Source organism: Citrus clementina, unplaced genomic scaffold, assembly GCF_000493195.1.
Source record: "Citrus clementina cultivar Clemenules unplaced genomic scaffold, Citrus_clementina_v1.0 scaffold_3, whole genome shotgun sequence".
Lineage (NCBI taxonomy): Eukaryota > Viridiplantae > Streptophyta > Magnoliopsida > Sapindales > Rutaceae > Citrus > Citrus x clementina.
Genome location: NW_006262339.1, coordinates 21,876,410 through 21,891,570, shown reverse-complemented (window position 1 = coordinate 21,891,570; position 15,161 = coordinate 21,876,410). Strand labels below are relative to the sequence as shown.

Genomic DNA, 15,161 nt, shown 5'->3' with positions numbered 1-15,161 from the left:
AAACAACAACACTTGGAGGTTAAAATAATTAGTGTAAAAGAAAAAATTAATGAAAATCACTCTAAATCCAGTTGAAATGTAGAATGAACAACCTCAATTTCTTGAATTATTACCTAATTATTTGTTCTAATTCTTAAGAAAAACATTTTTTTTTCTTTTCCTCACACCCCAGCTCTTGATAAACACAAATAAAAAGTCAAGTAGTATAAGGTCATCTACTCAGCTACAAACGATGCAAAGTAACTTACAAAGCCTTTACATGTATTTTATTTATTTATTTTTTTATAATTCAACGCATTGCTAAGGACCCTCAGTAATAAAATTTAATTTAGAACTTATCAACAACTACAAAATGTATAAGGTCTGTACACTCAGACTATATACATTAATATATATTTTTAAAGTTAACAAAAAAGTTAATTTTCATAAATAATATTAGTTTTATAAGGCTACCTCATCTTAAAAAAAATAAATTCATATTTTTTATCAATTTCATCAAGTGCAAAGTAAGAAAAAAAGATAACACTAATTTTTTTTTTAAAGCTGCGCGAAGCGCGACTCTATTTCTTAGTATATGAAAATATATACAAATCTATGTAAAATATTAAACTTTATCAAAAATAATTTTTAAAAGAATTTACGGAGAAAACTATGGTGCAACGGTAGTATTGTGCCGCTGTTGCACCTACCCATTGGATCCTAATAGATTCATCTTTTGAAATAGATCCAACGGTTGGATACAATGGTGGCATACGGTACCACCATTATACTGTAGCCGGACCCTTTAATTTACCGAACATTAAAATTGAATTCAGCAATTCTGCTTTTTTAAAAATCAATTTCAAATCTATCGAAAGTAAAAAGCAAAACCAAAGTTCTTCGAAATATCAGATTCCTTCGGAGCCAAACAGATCTGACCCGACCCAAAAAATATTTAAATATAAAAGCAATTGCCGATCATCTGTACCGACATTTTCTTTAAATGGTTAAATCCCTAATCTGAGTTTACACATTAGCTCTTAAACCGAAAACGGCAGAACCTCCTTGTCTCTCTGTCACCTTGCCGTGGCCGTTTTATTCTCGTAACGCCGTTACCTCTAGGTACAATTTCGATTCATGATTTCTTCAAAGGCTTATCAGAATTTTCAAATTTTCGTTTTTGGGCGATTTCGCTTTGGATTCGTGCTCTTGATCTGTGCGTAGGTTAAAAAATTGATATGAAATTGTCGCAATTTAGGGGTTAAAGAGAATTTTTTAGTTTACTTTTTGGTTTAAACATTAAAAGAAACAAAATTTTGTTAGAAAAGGAGCTTATTTACGGAATTTTCGTTATTTCTTTTCTTTTTGCTAGTTATAAACTGTGCTAATTAATGAGTTTAATATCTTAAGTAGAATAAAGCATGGTATTTTAGTAAAGATGAATTTTGTTCTATTAGTCAACTATTCATGGGTCATTTCGTCTGTAAAGGTTGTATGAGTTAGCAAATTTTTGGATAGGAATGTGAATTAAGACTAATACAGATCTTTTACTGGTTTTGGATCAGTGTAACATAGGCACATTGGACGGAGGTTGAGATGTTGAGTTTTCATGTGGGAGGAAAGGTGGTTGACAGAGTTGATTTGCTGCGGAAGAAGCATTGGGTTTGGCGCTTGGATGTTTGGCCTTTTGCGATTCTATATTCTGGGTGGCTGATTGCTATTGTTCCTAGCATTGATTTTGGGGATGCTGCCATTGTTCTTGGTGGGCTTGTTGCCTTTCATATTCTGGTGTGGCTTTTCACGGCTTGGTCTGTTGATTTTAAATGCTTTGCCCACTATAGTAAGGTATTTGCTCTGCTCAAGACTCTATGAACAAGTACCGATTAGTGTATTTGGTGTAAATGTATTGCACAACTTATTATTTTAAGTTGCTTCTCTGGATGTGCAGATTAATGATATTCACCTTGCTGATGCATGCAAAATAACTCCAGTGAAATTCTGTGGCTCTAAAGAAGTTGTGCCCCTGCAATTTTGGAAACAAGTTAGTCCATTATTCATTTTGAATTCTAGTATCAGTTTTTCCATTTTACGGATTCTCTTCAGGTGTGGGAGTTGGCTGGAGAGGGATGTCTTTTTTTAACCTTTTTTCCCTCCCCCGCCCCCAAAACACACATCCCCCATCTAAGCACATGAAACTTATGAGAATCTTTATAGGAATAACTGAACTCGTGCACCATGCTAATTATTTTGTAGGTCTACATGCAATGGGCCAATTATTTCTAATAATGGTGTCGGCTCTGTCCTTATACAGAGAACACCTTCTTTCCTTTTCTTTCTCGAGAAACTAGCTTCTATTCATACATTTGCATAGGCACAAATGCTCACTCTTAACAAGGTCTTGATTCTGTTTTCTTCCATTTATACATGAGAATACACAGATAGGCACCCAGAACGTGCGTGTGTTGCATTGTCCACAACTATTCATGTTTGGTTATAGTTAGGAAACTGAATGCAAGATGAAGGTAAATTTTTTTCTTTTAAGTAGTTACATGTTTGATCATGTCTCTCCTAGAAAGGTCCTTTTCTTTCTTTCAACGGGCAGCTTTTGTTTTTGACCACTTTGCTTATTCAATTGTGAGATTTCGTACTGCCTTTTTCCTCCTCTCTTTTATTTTTATTCTATTTCTTCTTGCTAAAAATTTATTTCACTCGGACAGTCAGCAGTCTCTTCAACCCCAGTGGATGAGGATGAGATTTGTTTTGATTTTAGAAAGCAACACTTCATTTATTCCAGAGAGAAAGGGACCTTTTGCAAACTTCCTTATCCTACTAAAGAAACATTTGGGTATTATCTCAAATGTACGGGCCATTCCACTGAAGCTAAAATTGCTGTGGCGACTGAAAAATGGGGACGAAATGTGTGAGTCACTGTCTGAAAATTTTCTACTCTTTCATTCTTTTTTTTTTGGTTCTGACAGTACAGGTAGAATGGCCTTGGAAAATTAATTGGCTTCTAACCTTAATAATGTTGATGCTTTTTGGTCGGGTAGATTTGAATATCCACAGCCTACATTCCAGAAATTAATGAAGGAGAACTGCATGGAGCCATTTTTTGTATTTCAGGTTTTGTTTCTGACTCTCGTGTATCATTTTTGTTTTTACGCTTTCCATTATTCAAAATTTGCTTATACAGTCCTGCATTTTCTTTATTCTGCAAATTTACTTGATGTAGGTCTTCTGTGTTGGTCTCTGGTGTTTGGATGAATATTGGTATTACAGCTTGTTCACTCTCTTCATGCTGTTCATGTTTGAGTCAACAATGGCAAAAAGTCGGTTGAAAACTCTAACTGAGATAAGACGTGTTAGAGTTGATAATCAGACCATAATGGTGCATCGTTGTGGGAAGTACGTTCTTTCACTGTTAATTCCATTGCTGCTAAAAGTGTGTATGCATCTGTAGATTAATATTTTCAACAATATGAATTATAGGTGGGTGAAGCTTGCAGGCACCGATCTGGTGCCTGGGGATGTTGTCTCCATTGGGCGCTCTTCTGGTCAGACAGGTGAAGACAAGTCTGTGCCAGCTGATATGCTTATATTAGGTGGAAGTGCTATTGTGAATGAAGCCATTCTCACAGGCGAGTCTACTCCCCAATGGAAGGTTGTTTTCTTTTTCTTTTTACAGTTCTCACATGACATGTTATGCGGATATATTGCCTTTTTTTTTTTTGGGGGGGGGGGGGGGTTGCACCTACCTGGCGCAGACAATGACTGTGTGCTAATAAAAATTGGGATGTCATGTGTATCTGGTTAATCCAGCAGCCTTTTTTTTTTGCCCTTTTTCGAGGTTCTGAACAATAATTTAGAACAGCTTAACATTTTCTTGGATAATCTTGCACTTTTATTTGAGCAACAATTTGTTCTTATGCTATGTCTTAGTCTTTTGTCATAATTTTGGATGTACATATGTATTTCAGATAAACATATATATTTCAACATATAATTGTTTGCTGGACGTATATTTCTATTTTTAAGAAATTAGTTCTCTTATAAAATCTGGAACGGTTATTTGGTTAGGGAGGGTTTGATAAATTTCATGATTTTCCAACTTTTATAAGTGTGTTTTTTAAAATAAATTCTTTTCAGGTTTCTATCATGGGTAGGGAAACTGGGGAAAAATTATCTGCTAGGAGAGATAAAAGCCACGTTTTATTTGGTGGGACAAAGATATTGCAGCACACTCCTGACAAGGTAATTTTCAGTGTCAGTATTTGAATGGCCTTTTAGTTGCCGAACTGCTCAGGTTTTAATTAATTGATGTTTATAATTCTCTTATTGTGGTCAGACCTTTCCTCTGAAAACACCTGATGGTGGCTGCTTGGCTGTTGTGTTGCGCACTGGATTTGAAACAAGTCAGGGGAAACTGATGAGGACAATATTGTTTTCAACTGAGAGGGTAATTGATAATTGATCTTTTACTTGTAATTGCTATGTTATTGTTATTCATTTCTGTGTGTATTGAACATTCTTTCTAATTCATTTTACATGTTATAGGTTACCGCAAATAGCTGGGAAAGCGGATTATTCATTTTATTTTTAGTTGTATTTGCAGTAATAGCTGCTGGTTACGTACTTAAGAAGGTAATCTAATGTTTTCATTGAGGCCAGTCTGAAATTTTATACTGTATTTGGTGTTAATATGATAATGAGGATTTAGGTTAATTTTGTTGGGTTGAATTCTTATTCCTGGGTCTCGGGTTGCAAGGTTTCTTTTTCAAAGTTTTGTATAGATTTTGGTGTTGTTCACCGTAGGGAAGATTTTAGTTTGTGGACCTCTGGTTCACTTTTGTAATATTTATTCCTTTCTAATAATATACAGAATTTCTCTGTTTCTTATAAAAAAAAATGAAAATAATGAGGATTGTTGTGATATAGGGGATGGAGGATCCCACAAGGAGCAAGTATAAGCTGTTCTTAAGCTGTTCTCTTATTATTACATCTGTGATCCCCCCTGAGCTGCCAATGGAACTATCGATAGCTGTTAATACATCCCTGATTGCGCTGGCACGTCGTGGGATATTTTGTACAGAGCCCTTCCGAATTCCATTTGCTGGAAAGGTGAATGAACTAGCTTGATTATCAATTTTGATATAATGCATCTTATATCGTTGAGTGATGCTTTTCTGATATTCTACAATAAGAAGGCATTGGCTATCCAGGATTGAATTGGTTGGTGGCCATTGTTTCTTCCTTTCAATTTTTATGAAGATTTTTATATTTTTTATTTTATAGCTTTTTATGTGGGTCTGTGCTTTTAGAAACTTCTGTTTGCAATTTTGAATGTCTCAAGATTTGTTTTAGAATGCTGAAACCGAAAAGACTAATTGGTGACCTTCATTACTCTTTAAAATGAAGTCGATGCATAGGATAATATTTTTCTTTGGACAGCTAGCAATAATGAACTTAGAGATGAAACTTCTAATGCAAGTTGGTGCTTGCAACCAGCAGTACACTGAAAGCACCTAAATAAAAGGAGTACCGGAAGGTCAAGAAAATTACTATTAAGTTGCTCCCTAATCTTACGAAAAAGATTAAAAAAAAAAAACAAAGAAGTATATTGAAATAGGATTGGTATGTGTGGCCCACAAGAAGCCTAAAGGACTCTTATCCCACGAGGAATGAGTCCCCTCATTCGAAACATCTTTAAAGACCCCTTTATTCCTTTCATGCCTGCCAAGATGCAACACCACCATAATAACAAAGATTTTTCCACCTCCACCAGAAGTAAGATGATTTTCAATAATTAATAAAACACAAGATCACTTAAGCATTCTGGCTCCTTGAAAATTTCCAACCTATGCCCTTAAAGCACCTGAACCCTGAACAGAAGTGGTCAGTAATCTCCGGCTGACTTCTGCACCTAACTAACAAACCTAGAAAGCAAACCAGTGGTCGCTGATATAAACCTCAGTTGAATTTAGCCCTTAAAACTAACCACCAAATTTTGAGAACTATTGAACCTTGGGATGAACCTTAGCCTTCCAAATTATAAGAACTGGCCAATTGCGATAAGAAAACAGAAATCACCTGAAGAATCAAGCTTCTTGACTCTACAGTTTCTGTAATGATACATAACCTGTAAAGGAAGAAGAGTTGATATTTCATCTACTCCTTTACTCCAATCCTTAGTAGAATATAATGGTCGCCCATAAGAATTAGAGCTATAAACCATGCTACTTAGAGACTTTATCTAGAACTGATTGCTATATAAACAAAACTTTGGTCTTTCTAGTAGTTTTCAAGGACTTGAAACTTTTTATGTTGAATATATTCATTGACATCTGTTTCATTCCACCCTGCAGGTTGACATGTGTTGTTTTGACAAAACTGGTACACTTACATCAGATGACATGGTATGCCCATATCAAGACGTATATCTGCTGCTCAATAATTATCTAATACCACCATTCATTGAACATAATCCTGAATCATTGCGCTCTCTAGGAATTTCGTGGGGTTGTTGGGTTGTCCAATGCAGAGTTAGAAGATGATATGACTAAAGTTCCTGTCCGCACTCAGGAGATTCTGGCTTCTTGTCATGCGCTAGTGTTTGTAGACAATAAGCTGGTATTTTACTTCCCCCACAGTCCCTTCCTCAAAGAATGATAGATATATTAGGTGTAGATATTTTATTACTTTTAAAGGGTATGCTTGCCACATGATTGAAGCAAGAGAAGCTTTTTGTTAGTTATTATTATTATTTTTTTTAAAAGAATCTTGCTTGTATCTTCTTGAAGCATAAGCTTGTGCGGCTGTAGTCCATATACCAAGAGGACTCTATTAGCTGCAAAGCTGTGAGCAAGTGGCCTCATTGGCTTACTCAAAATGTGGTGTAAAGTGCCCCGTAAGCCCCTGGAAGGAACATTATCTTTTGATTTTTTTTATTTGCTACAGCGTTTCAATTGGGAATTTCTATAGGAAAGATTACAGGGAATTTAATAGGTTTGCTTATTTGAAGTTTAGCTGTTCTGCCTTTTTTACCTTTTTTTTTTTTAAAAAAAGTTTAGCTGTTCTGACTCTGAAAGTTTTACTCCTAGCTTTCTTTTCACATTCCTATTCATGAAATGGATGGGCTTTCTATTAGATGGCCAGAAAGATGAACATTTTCTCCTTTTCACTGTTAGGCTTGTGCTTTTCCCTTATTAGAGAGTTATCTGTTTCCTCCAATTTCAGTCACATCTGTCTTCTGTTTTCTTTTTCATACTCTGTGTACTGCAAAGGACTGTTTTTATATCTTGCTGTCTTAGGATGCCTCCTATGAAAATGTTTGCCATTGGTTCAGAATGGTCCCATTACAATGCCTGCCTAAAATTTGACAGTGAGGCATACTAGACTAGAATTGAACTTTTAGCCGTGTAGCTTTTTGTTTCCTTTCTGGAATGTTAAAAATTGAGCTTCCTGCTCTGTGAAGTGAAATGAGTTTGTCATATTGTACATGGACTCCAGTGACGTGTGTAGTGTAACTATTTGAAATTGGCTTTGTGGTGCCACTTGCTAGGACTCTTGCTGATTATTGTGCACTAATAATAATGTATTGTGATCTTGAGGTTGAAAATTCTTGTCCTAACTGTGATCTATTGTGGCACATGCTGTGATTGCTTGTAGGTTGGTGATCCTCTTGAGAAGGCTGCCCTTAAGGGAATAGATTGGAGTTATAAATCAGATGAGAAGGCCATGCCAAAAAGGTAAGTTAGAATACTTTTTTGAAGACGCATTGTTTGTCTAATTGATTTCTGAGCTGATTTTCGTTTCTTTCTTTCTTAATTGGATGCTAGTTGGTTTAAGGCTTAAATTTGTTCTGGGGATGGGTTCAATTCACATGGACTATGCAAATTCCTTTGGAAACTCTTGAGAGTAGGCTAGAAAGCTTAGCTAATAGAAGTGGTTGTGAAGTGGGCTGTGGGCTGATAAATTACTTGGGCATGCCTTCTTAGTTAAAGTGCACTACACTTCTTATTTTGGAAGCTGGTTATTGGCAAGGTAGAGAAAACATTTGAGGGTTTGGAAGAATCATGTTCTCTGAAAAGTTAACATACTCCAATCCTGTTAGTGTTATAAAATTGGAGAAGCATATGTGAGATTTTATTTGGAAAGGGGCTGAGTGTGGCAAAGACACCATTTAATGAGGTGGAAATCTGTTGAGGTGCAAAAGAGATCGTTTAATGTGGTGAAAAGCTGTTGAGAGGCCAGAGAGGTCATTTGGTGGGACAGTATCACCTCAGGTCACCTCTCATTGTAAGCAAGGTTTTTGGTGGATGATTTCTATCTTATTTTTCAATTTTTTTTTTCAGTTGCCACAGTCACCATGCCATCTCGCTTCATGCATGAACACAAATTAAACTAATCTCCCTCCAAGGATGGTTGGGAGGGAGATTGGATCCCTGGACCTAATGCTTCATGACCAACTAGGCTCTCCCTTGGAGTAGTTGTTGGGTAATTAGTTCATTATGAGTCGGACTATTGGCACCCGTCCAAATCCTCTTGATACCCCGCTTCTATTGCAATTACATTTGAGGACAAATACTCTAATATATCTCACATCTTTTCATCTATCTTGAAACTCTTTTATTTTCTCTCTCATCAAACTCACACAAGCAATTTTTTCTTAAATTTTCTGTATTTTTATCCTTCATTAACTAACACAGTCTATTGATTATGAACGAAACCCAGTTTGACAAATTATATGGTTTTGATTTTTGTGTTCATATTAAAACTTTTTACACCATTATCTTAAAGATTTCAATTTAATTCATTGATTTGTATTAAGAAGTTTATCACCCATAGAAATGGCTTATGTGGAGGCTGAGGCAATAAGACTGTTGCCTAATTTTAGGAACAAGAAACTGAATGTGTTTATTTAAAAATAAGAGTATGTTTGGCATTAATTTTATTATAATTGAAGAAAGGGTTTTAAATGGATTTTGGAGGGGTGCCAATAGTCCAACCCTTCATTATTTCCTGGAAAACATCCAACTAGATAGGATATCCAGATATGTACATCTCGGGCTTTTTTGTGTATTTTTTGGGTGCTAAATTACTATTGACAGTCTCTTCTCTTGCAACAATGGGATAAGTTAGTAATGTCCCTTCCCCCAGATACTTATCATATTGGTGTTTACTAAAAGCTTAGCCTTATATCGTAAACAAAATATACATAAGATTGACATATATTTTTCTCATATGTTAGAGCTATAATTGAATGCTTCTGTATCCTTTTAGTCGAACTGCCGTGTTAAAGTGATGTTTGTTCTGTCTGCCTTTCAGTCTGACTGCCAGTGGTTATTTTATATTAATTACAGGGGAGGGGGTAACGCCGTCCAGATTGTTCAGAGACACCATTTTGCATCGCACTTGAAACGAATGTCAGTTGTTGTTCGCGTTCAGGAGGAGTTTTTTGCTTTTGTGAAGGTTTGTAAGTCGCGCATTGCATTGTTATAAATCTGATATAGGTCCGTTTGATGTCGTTTTACTAAATCATGTTGAATAATTAGCTAGTCTATACAGAATAAGCTAGATTCCTTAATAGAGATATGAGCACGAGTGCTTTATCAAGTATGTTATTTTCACTATAAACAATTTCATAAGTGTATGCTCTCTCACTTTCCTGAAATCATTGTTATCTTGTTAGGGGGAAAAAGCATTGGATGTAGTTGAAGGTTAAAATTATGTGAGGGAATTTAGCGAGGAGTTTTTGCTAATTATTTGAAATGCAATTTATTTTGCGCCTAAATGCCCTAAACTAGAGGATACACGAATTGATTGTAAGGGGAGATATGCAAGTAGTTCACCAAACACCAGCTTTTAACGTTGTTTCCAATACTCACTTATTACTGACAGGTTGTGGTAGGTATGCTCAAATTTGTGTAGATGTCATCCTTCAGAGTTATGGAATCACGTAGATATTGCGTTTCAAAGATTATATGGATATGAATGTGATGAATTCTTTAATAAATAAAGGTGTATGGCCATGTACTTTGTCAGTATTTACAGGAGTACTCTGTTAATTGGTCGTTTTGTATTCGAATTGTTTTCTGACATTCGTGCCCTGTTTATGGCACACAAAAGATATCTATCTTCCTCCTTTGCTGTTATGCAAGAGAAAGTAAGAGAGATTTTTCAAAAAAAAGAGACATTGAATAGAGGCAGACTTTCTCTTAGTTGGGGCTTTGCAATTTGACTCTATTAAGTAATTCTTTCAACTCTTTTCAGGGTGCTCCCGAAACCATCCAGGATAGACTCACAGACTTGCCATCATCCTATATTGAAACCTACAAGAAATATACACATCAGGGCTCTCGTGTTTTAGCCCTTGCTTTTAAGTCCCTTCCAGACATGACAGTAAGTGTGCTCTAGTTTTAATTTTCGTAGCATCATCACATTCTTCTTTTAAAAGATTGCCTTCTTTTTACTGAGAACCTTTTGAGGTATTCATCTGTGCTTGTTATCGTGTGATGATTTGGGACTGTCTTTGATGAGTTATTATGTAGTTTTACATATACGGTTAATTCAAACAATGTAGTTTGCACACTTTTTCAAGCTACTTTTTTATGATAAGTATTGGGGCAGGATTTGATTCTTTTCTTCTATTTGGGCTTCAACATCCTAGGATTTTCAAGATTTCTCATTCAAACAATGCAGTTTGGGTTAATTTTGTTGGTTTTGATTTTTATTCCTGTGTCTCAGGTTTCAAGGGTTTCTTTTTTCAAACTTTTGTACAGTTTTTGGTGTCCTACACTGTAGGATCGATTATAGCTTGTGAACCTCTGGTTCACTTTTGTTATATTTATTCCCTTCTAATATTCTAGAGAAGTCTCTGTTTCCTGCCAAAAAAAAAGAAAAAAATTATGGTAGGCATTGAGTGACACTTTCTTCAAACCGAAATAGCAATGGACTTTAGGGATTATTTTCACGTGAAATGTGATAAAGAAAAATGATCTTTATTCATTTGGGGGGCTAGAATAATGGTATGACTGGACCCTTTCTGAACTCATTTGTCCTGTGGGGCCCAAAATAGGCCAAACGGCTTTGTCTCCCAAGACTCTTACCTTTATGACTTATGAGAGGCTTGCTTGAGTTTGCAGTTTAGTCTAGTTGACTACCATTCATCAGAATTTACATGGGCATTTTTTCATTGTATCTGTATACCAGAAACGGCGAACATTCAGCATATGCTTTTTCAATTTATTAAATTATTTATAGCTTAAATCATTTTTCTTTGCATGTCAAATATGTTAAGGTTAGTGATGCAAGAAGCTTGCACAGAGATGAAGTGGAGAATGGCCTTACTTTTGCTGGTTTTGCGGTAATCGACAAACACTTTCATTTCGTGCAGTTTATTTTGTTTTGCTTGAATGGTCTTATTTTTTAACTTAGTCTTGGATAATTATGTTTACATAAATATGTAATCCCTAACTCTGATAGTACAAAATTTCAGGTATTTAACTGCCCTATTAGGGCAGATTCAGCAAAAATTTTGTCTGAACTGAAGAATTCTTCTCAGGACTTGGTAAGTAACATGTTCTCAAGTATCTTCCTTCATTATTATTATGTACAATACAGAACTAAAATGAGTTATATGTTTGTATCGCTTTGTCTACTTTTAATTATTGTTGTGCTTATTTTGTTGTATACTTTTGATCTGTGGATATTATAAATTGAAATTACCATCTGATTGTCATTTTCTAATGTTAGGCGATGATCACTGGTGACCAAGCTTTGACTGCTTGCTATGTTGCCAGCCAAGTGCATATTGTTACAAAACCGGTATTAATTCTTTGTCCTGTAAAGAATGGCAAAGTGTATGAATGGGTGTCACCTGATGAGACAGAAAAGATTCAATATAGGTGAAGACTTGACTGTTTCTTTCATTTACCTTTACTGTGCTTTAGTGGAGATACCTTCATTTTTACTAGGTTCTAGTGCTTATGAACTTGTTTACAAATGGAAGCCTTGCCATATTCTCGTATATTAGATTCTATATGCCTTTACGTATCTTTTTGATGTTCTTATTTTGTTGTGATGCAATACCAAACTCTGACCTTTCTATGTAGCCTTGGCTTTTAAAATGCAATTAAGATTTATGTTTTCATACTTTGTGAACTGAGGAAAGAGGAACATATTTGATTTCAGTGAGAAAGAGGTTGAAGGTCTCACAGATGCTCACGATCTCTGTATTGGAGGTGACTGCTTCGAAATGTTACAACAGACTTCAGCTGTTCTACGAGTCATTCCTTATGTGAAGGTTCTTAAATAATAGTGTAAACTTGAATGTGTTTTTGATGATACCTTTTTTCTGTATAATGTTTATCCTATTGATCATACAGGTTTTTGCAAGAGTTGCACCTGAGCAGAAGGAACTGATCTTGACCACTTTTAAAGCAGTAGGAAGGATGACATTGATGTGTGGGGATGGTACTAATGATGTTGGAGCTCTTAAGCAGGTAATGCTGGAGTTGAAGATATGTATTTTTATGTCAATTTTATTTGAATTTATTAGTGATCCAAGCATTTTACTATCATTGATCTATGCTTTTGAAGCTTCATGAATTATGGATTTTACTGAATCAAAGACAAATGTGCACCCACATATATTTTGCTTCTTAACGTTATGTTACCACATCATTGCCAACTAGATTTTTAACCATTGTTGTATTATATAACTCTTCATTTCCAATTAGTTTTGAGCCCATTGCTCAGTAGGTATACCATAGCAAGTGGATACTTAGAGTTGCCTGCTCTCTTGGCCTATTAATAAGCTATAGCTGTTAAAGTTAGTTAGGCTTATTGCATCTTCTTTTCTACCAAATCTTCTGGATGCATGCTAAATTCAGCCTTAGTTGGTTTTTGGTCCCAGATCAATCAATGATGTATGAATTATTTACCTTCATGTCGCAGTCCAATCAATTATATATCAAAATTATTTACCTTCATATTAAAAAGAAGAATGGATAGAAGAAATATTCTTGCGGGAGGAAGCTCTCTGTTGTTGGTTCTGCTGAAGTTTATGGTCAAACTGTCACATGTTGTATATCAATAGTATAAATTTTAAGAGTTGCACAGTGTGCAATCTGCGTGGTTCATTTTTATAAGCTTTCCCTGTTTCCCATACACTGCACTGTTAAATCATTATATGTTGTTTATAAGCATGATAGTTGGACAACTGTGTTTGGTGTCTTTTTGTCTTGCAACAATCAGAGGGGGCAATACTTGACATTCTATACTTTTTTATTCAGGCCCATGTGGGAGTTGCACTGTTGAATGCTGTGCCTCCAACTCAGAGTGGAAACTCTTCATCAGAAGCTTCTAAAGACGAAAATACAAAATCAGTCAAGTCAAAGAAATCTAAGTCTGCTTCAGAAGCAGCTAGCAAAGCTATGAGTCTGAATAGTGAAGGCACTTCAAAGGGAAAAGCTTCTGCTAGATTAGAAGCTAACAGCCGCACAGCTGGTAACCGCCATTTGACAGCTGCTGAGATGCAACGAGAGAAGCTGAAGAAGATGATGGAGGAGTTGAACGAGGAGGGCGATGGTCGTTCTGCTCCCATTGTCAAGCTTGGAGATGCCTCTATGGCATCACCATTCACAGCGAAGCACGCATCGGTTGCTCCCACTACTGACATAATTCGTCAGGGTCGTAGTACCCTAGTGACCACCCTTCAGATGTTCAAAATTCTCGGCCTTAATTGTCTCGCTACAGCATACGTGTTGAGTGTTATGTATTTGGATGGTGTGAAGCTTGGTGATGTCCAGGCTACAATCAGCGGTGTTTTTACCGCAGCCTTTTTCTTGTTTATCTCACATGCCCGTCCTCTTCCGACCCTGTCAGCTGCACGGCCCCATCCCAATATTTTCTGCTCATATGTATTCCTCTCACTTATGGGACAGTTTGCCATTCATTTGTTTTTCCTAATATCATCTGTGAAAGAGGCAGAGAAATACATGCCAGATGAATGCATTGAGCCGGATGCAGATTTTCATCCCAACCTGGTGAACACGGTTTCATACATGGTCAACATGATGATCCAGGTGGCCACCTTCGCTGTTAACTACATGGGCCACCCTTTTAACCAGAGCATTTCTGAGAACAAACCATTTATGTACGCCCTCATGGGTGCTGTTGGTTTCTTCACAGTCATTACATCCGATTTACTCAGGAGCTTGAATGACTGGTTGAAGTTGGTGCCTTTGCCTTCAGGATTGAGGGACAAGCTATTGATATGGGCTGGTCTCATGTTCTTGGGCTGCTATTCATGGGAGAGATTTTTGAGGTGGGCATTCCCTGGTAAAGTTCCAGCTTGGAGAAAGCGACAACGGTTGGCTGCAGCTAATTTGGAGAAGAAGCACGTCTGAGCAAACAGAAACTTATATGAAAAATGATAATAGAATTTTGTCCGGCACTCTGGCAATGGCTATCGAAAGTAGCACTGATGGTGCATCAAAAGTATTGCTGGATAATTGTGGAGGATATAGCTGAGTAGATTGGGTTACATAACAGGTCTGATAGTTTCTGCCCCCCTGATAGTTTCTACCCCCTGTGTAGAGTGAATTAGATTTTTTTTTTCCTCCCATCTGATATTCAATATACGCTTAAAGGAAAAACGAGATGAATTTTGACCTGAATATTCGTATTTTGATGCTTAAAGTAACCCAGGAAGATAAATGTTTGTCATAATCGAAAGAATTGTATTTGAACTCGAATCCCTTAATTGATGAAGAGAATTAATTTGGTTCCTTTTTATGTGCAATGTGGTTGTTATTTCTATTCTTTTAAGATTACAAGTTTAATTTATGATTTAAGCCATCTATAAAAAGAGGCTTGAGTTGGTATTTGAAGTTTGTTTAATACGGGAGAAAGAAATGGATTGTGTTTGTATTTACTTTATAATTTCAACATTCCAAAGGATCCTCGGTAGAGAAAATTTCAGCTTACTTCCTTGTGAAGTGACAATTTTTAAATTGTCCTTATTACTATTGAAAATATAAAATTATCCCTCAAAATTTGTTACTTTGTTATTTTTAATGGCTAAAAGGATAAAGTAGTATTTGCTCATTTTTTTAACATTCAATTAACCAAAAAAAGTGAAACTTAAGTAGGTAAATTTTCATGGGTCTAATTTTTTTTAG

General features: G+C 36.0%; 1 protein-coding gene across 2 annotated transcripts; it reads left to right on the top strand.

The window, feature by feature from the left end:
- Positions 1 to 835: 835 nt before the first annotated feature.
- On the top strand, positions 836 to 14,775 carry LOC18049434 (probable manganese-transporting ATPase PDR2). Of its 2 annotated transcripts, XM_006441646.2 has the most exons (22): positions 836 to 1,101; positions 1,545 to 1,824; positions 1,928 to 2,020; positions 2,697 to 2,899; positions 3,030 to 3,102; positions 3,212 to 3,384; positions 3,469 to 3,640; positions 4,126 to 4,230; positions 4,325 to 4,435; positions 4,534 to 4,620; positions 4,915 to 5,097; positions 6,342 to 6,392; positions 6,484 to 6,606; positions 7,645 to 7,724; positions 9,339 to 9,447; positions 10,249 to 10,377; positions 11,276 to 11,341; positions 11,474 to 11,545; positions 11,731 to 11,882; positions 12,169 to 12,280; positions 12,363 to 12,479; positions 13,272 to 14,775. In XM_006441646.2, the coding sequence occupies exons 2-22, from the start codon at positions 1,576 to 1,578 to the stop codon at positions 14,385 to 14,387; spliced, it is 3,576 nt and encodes a 1,191-aa protein (XP_006441709.1). In that variant the 5' UTR covers positions 836 to 1,101; positions 1,545 to 1,575; the 3' UTR covers positions 14,388 to 14,775. The 2 variants fall into 2 exon arrangements, with proteins under 2 accessions (XP_006441709.1, XP_024043439.1); XM_024187671.1 differs by lacking the exon at positions 6,484 to 6,606.
- Positions 14,776 to 15,161: the final 386 nt, after the last annotated feature.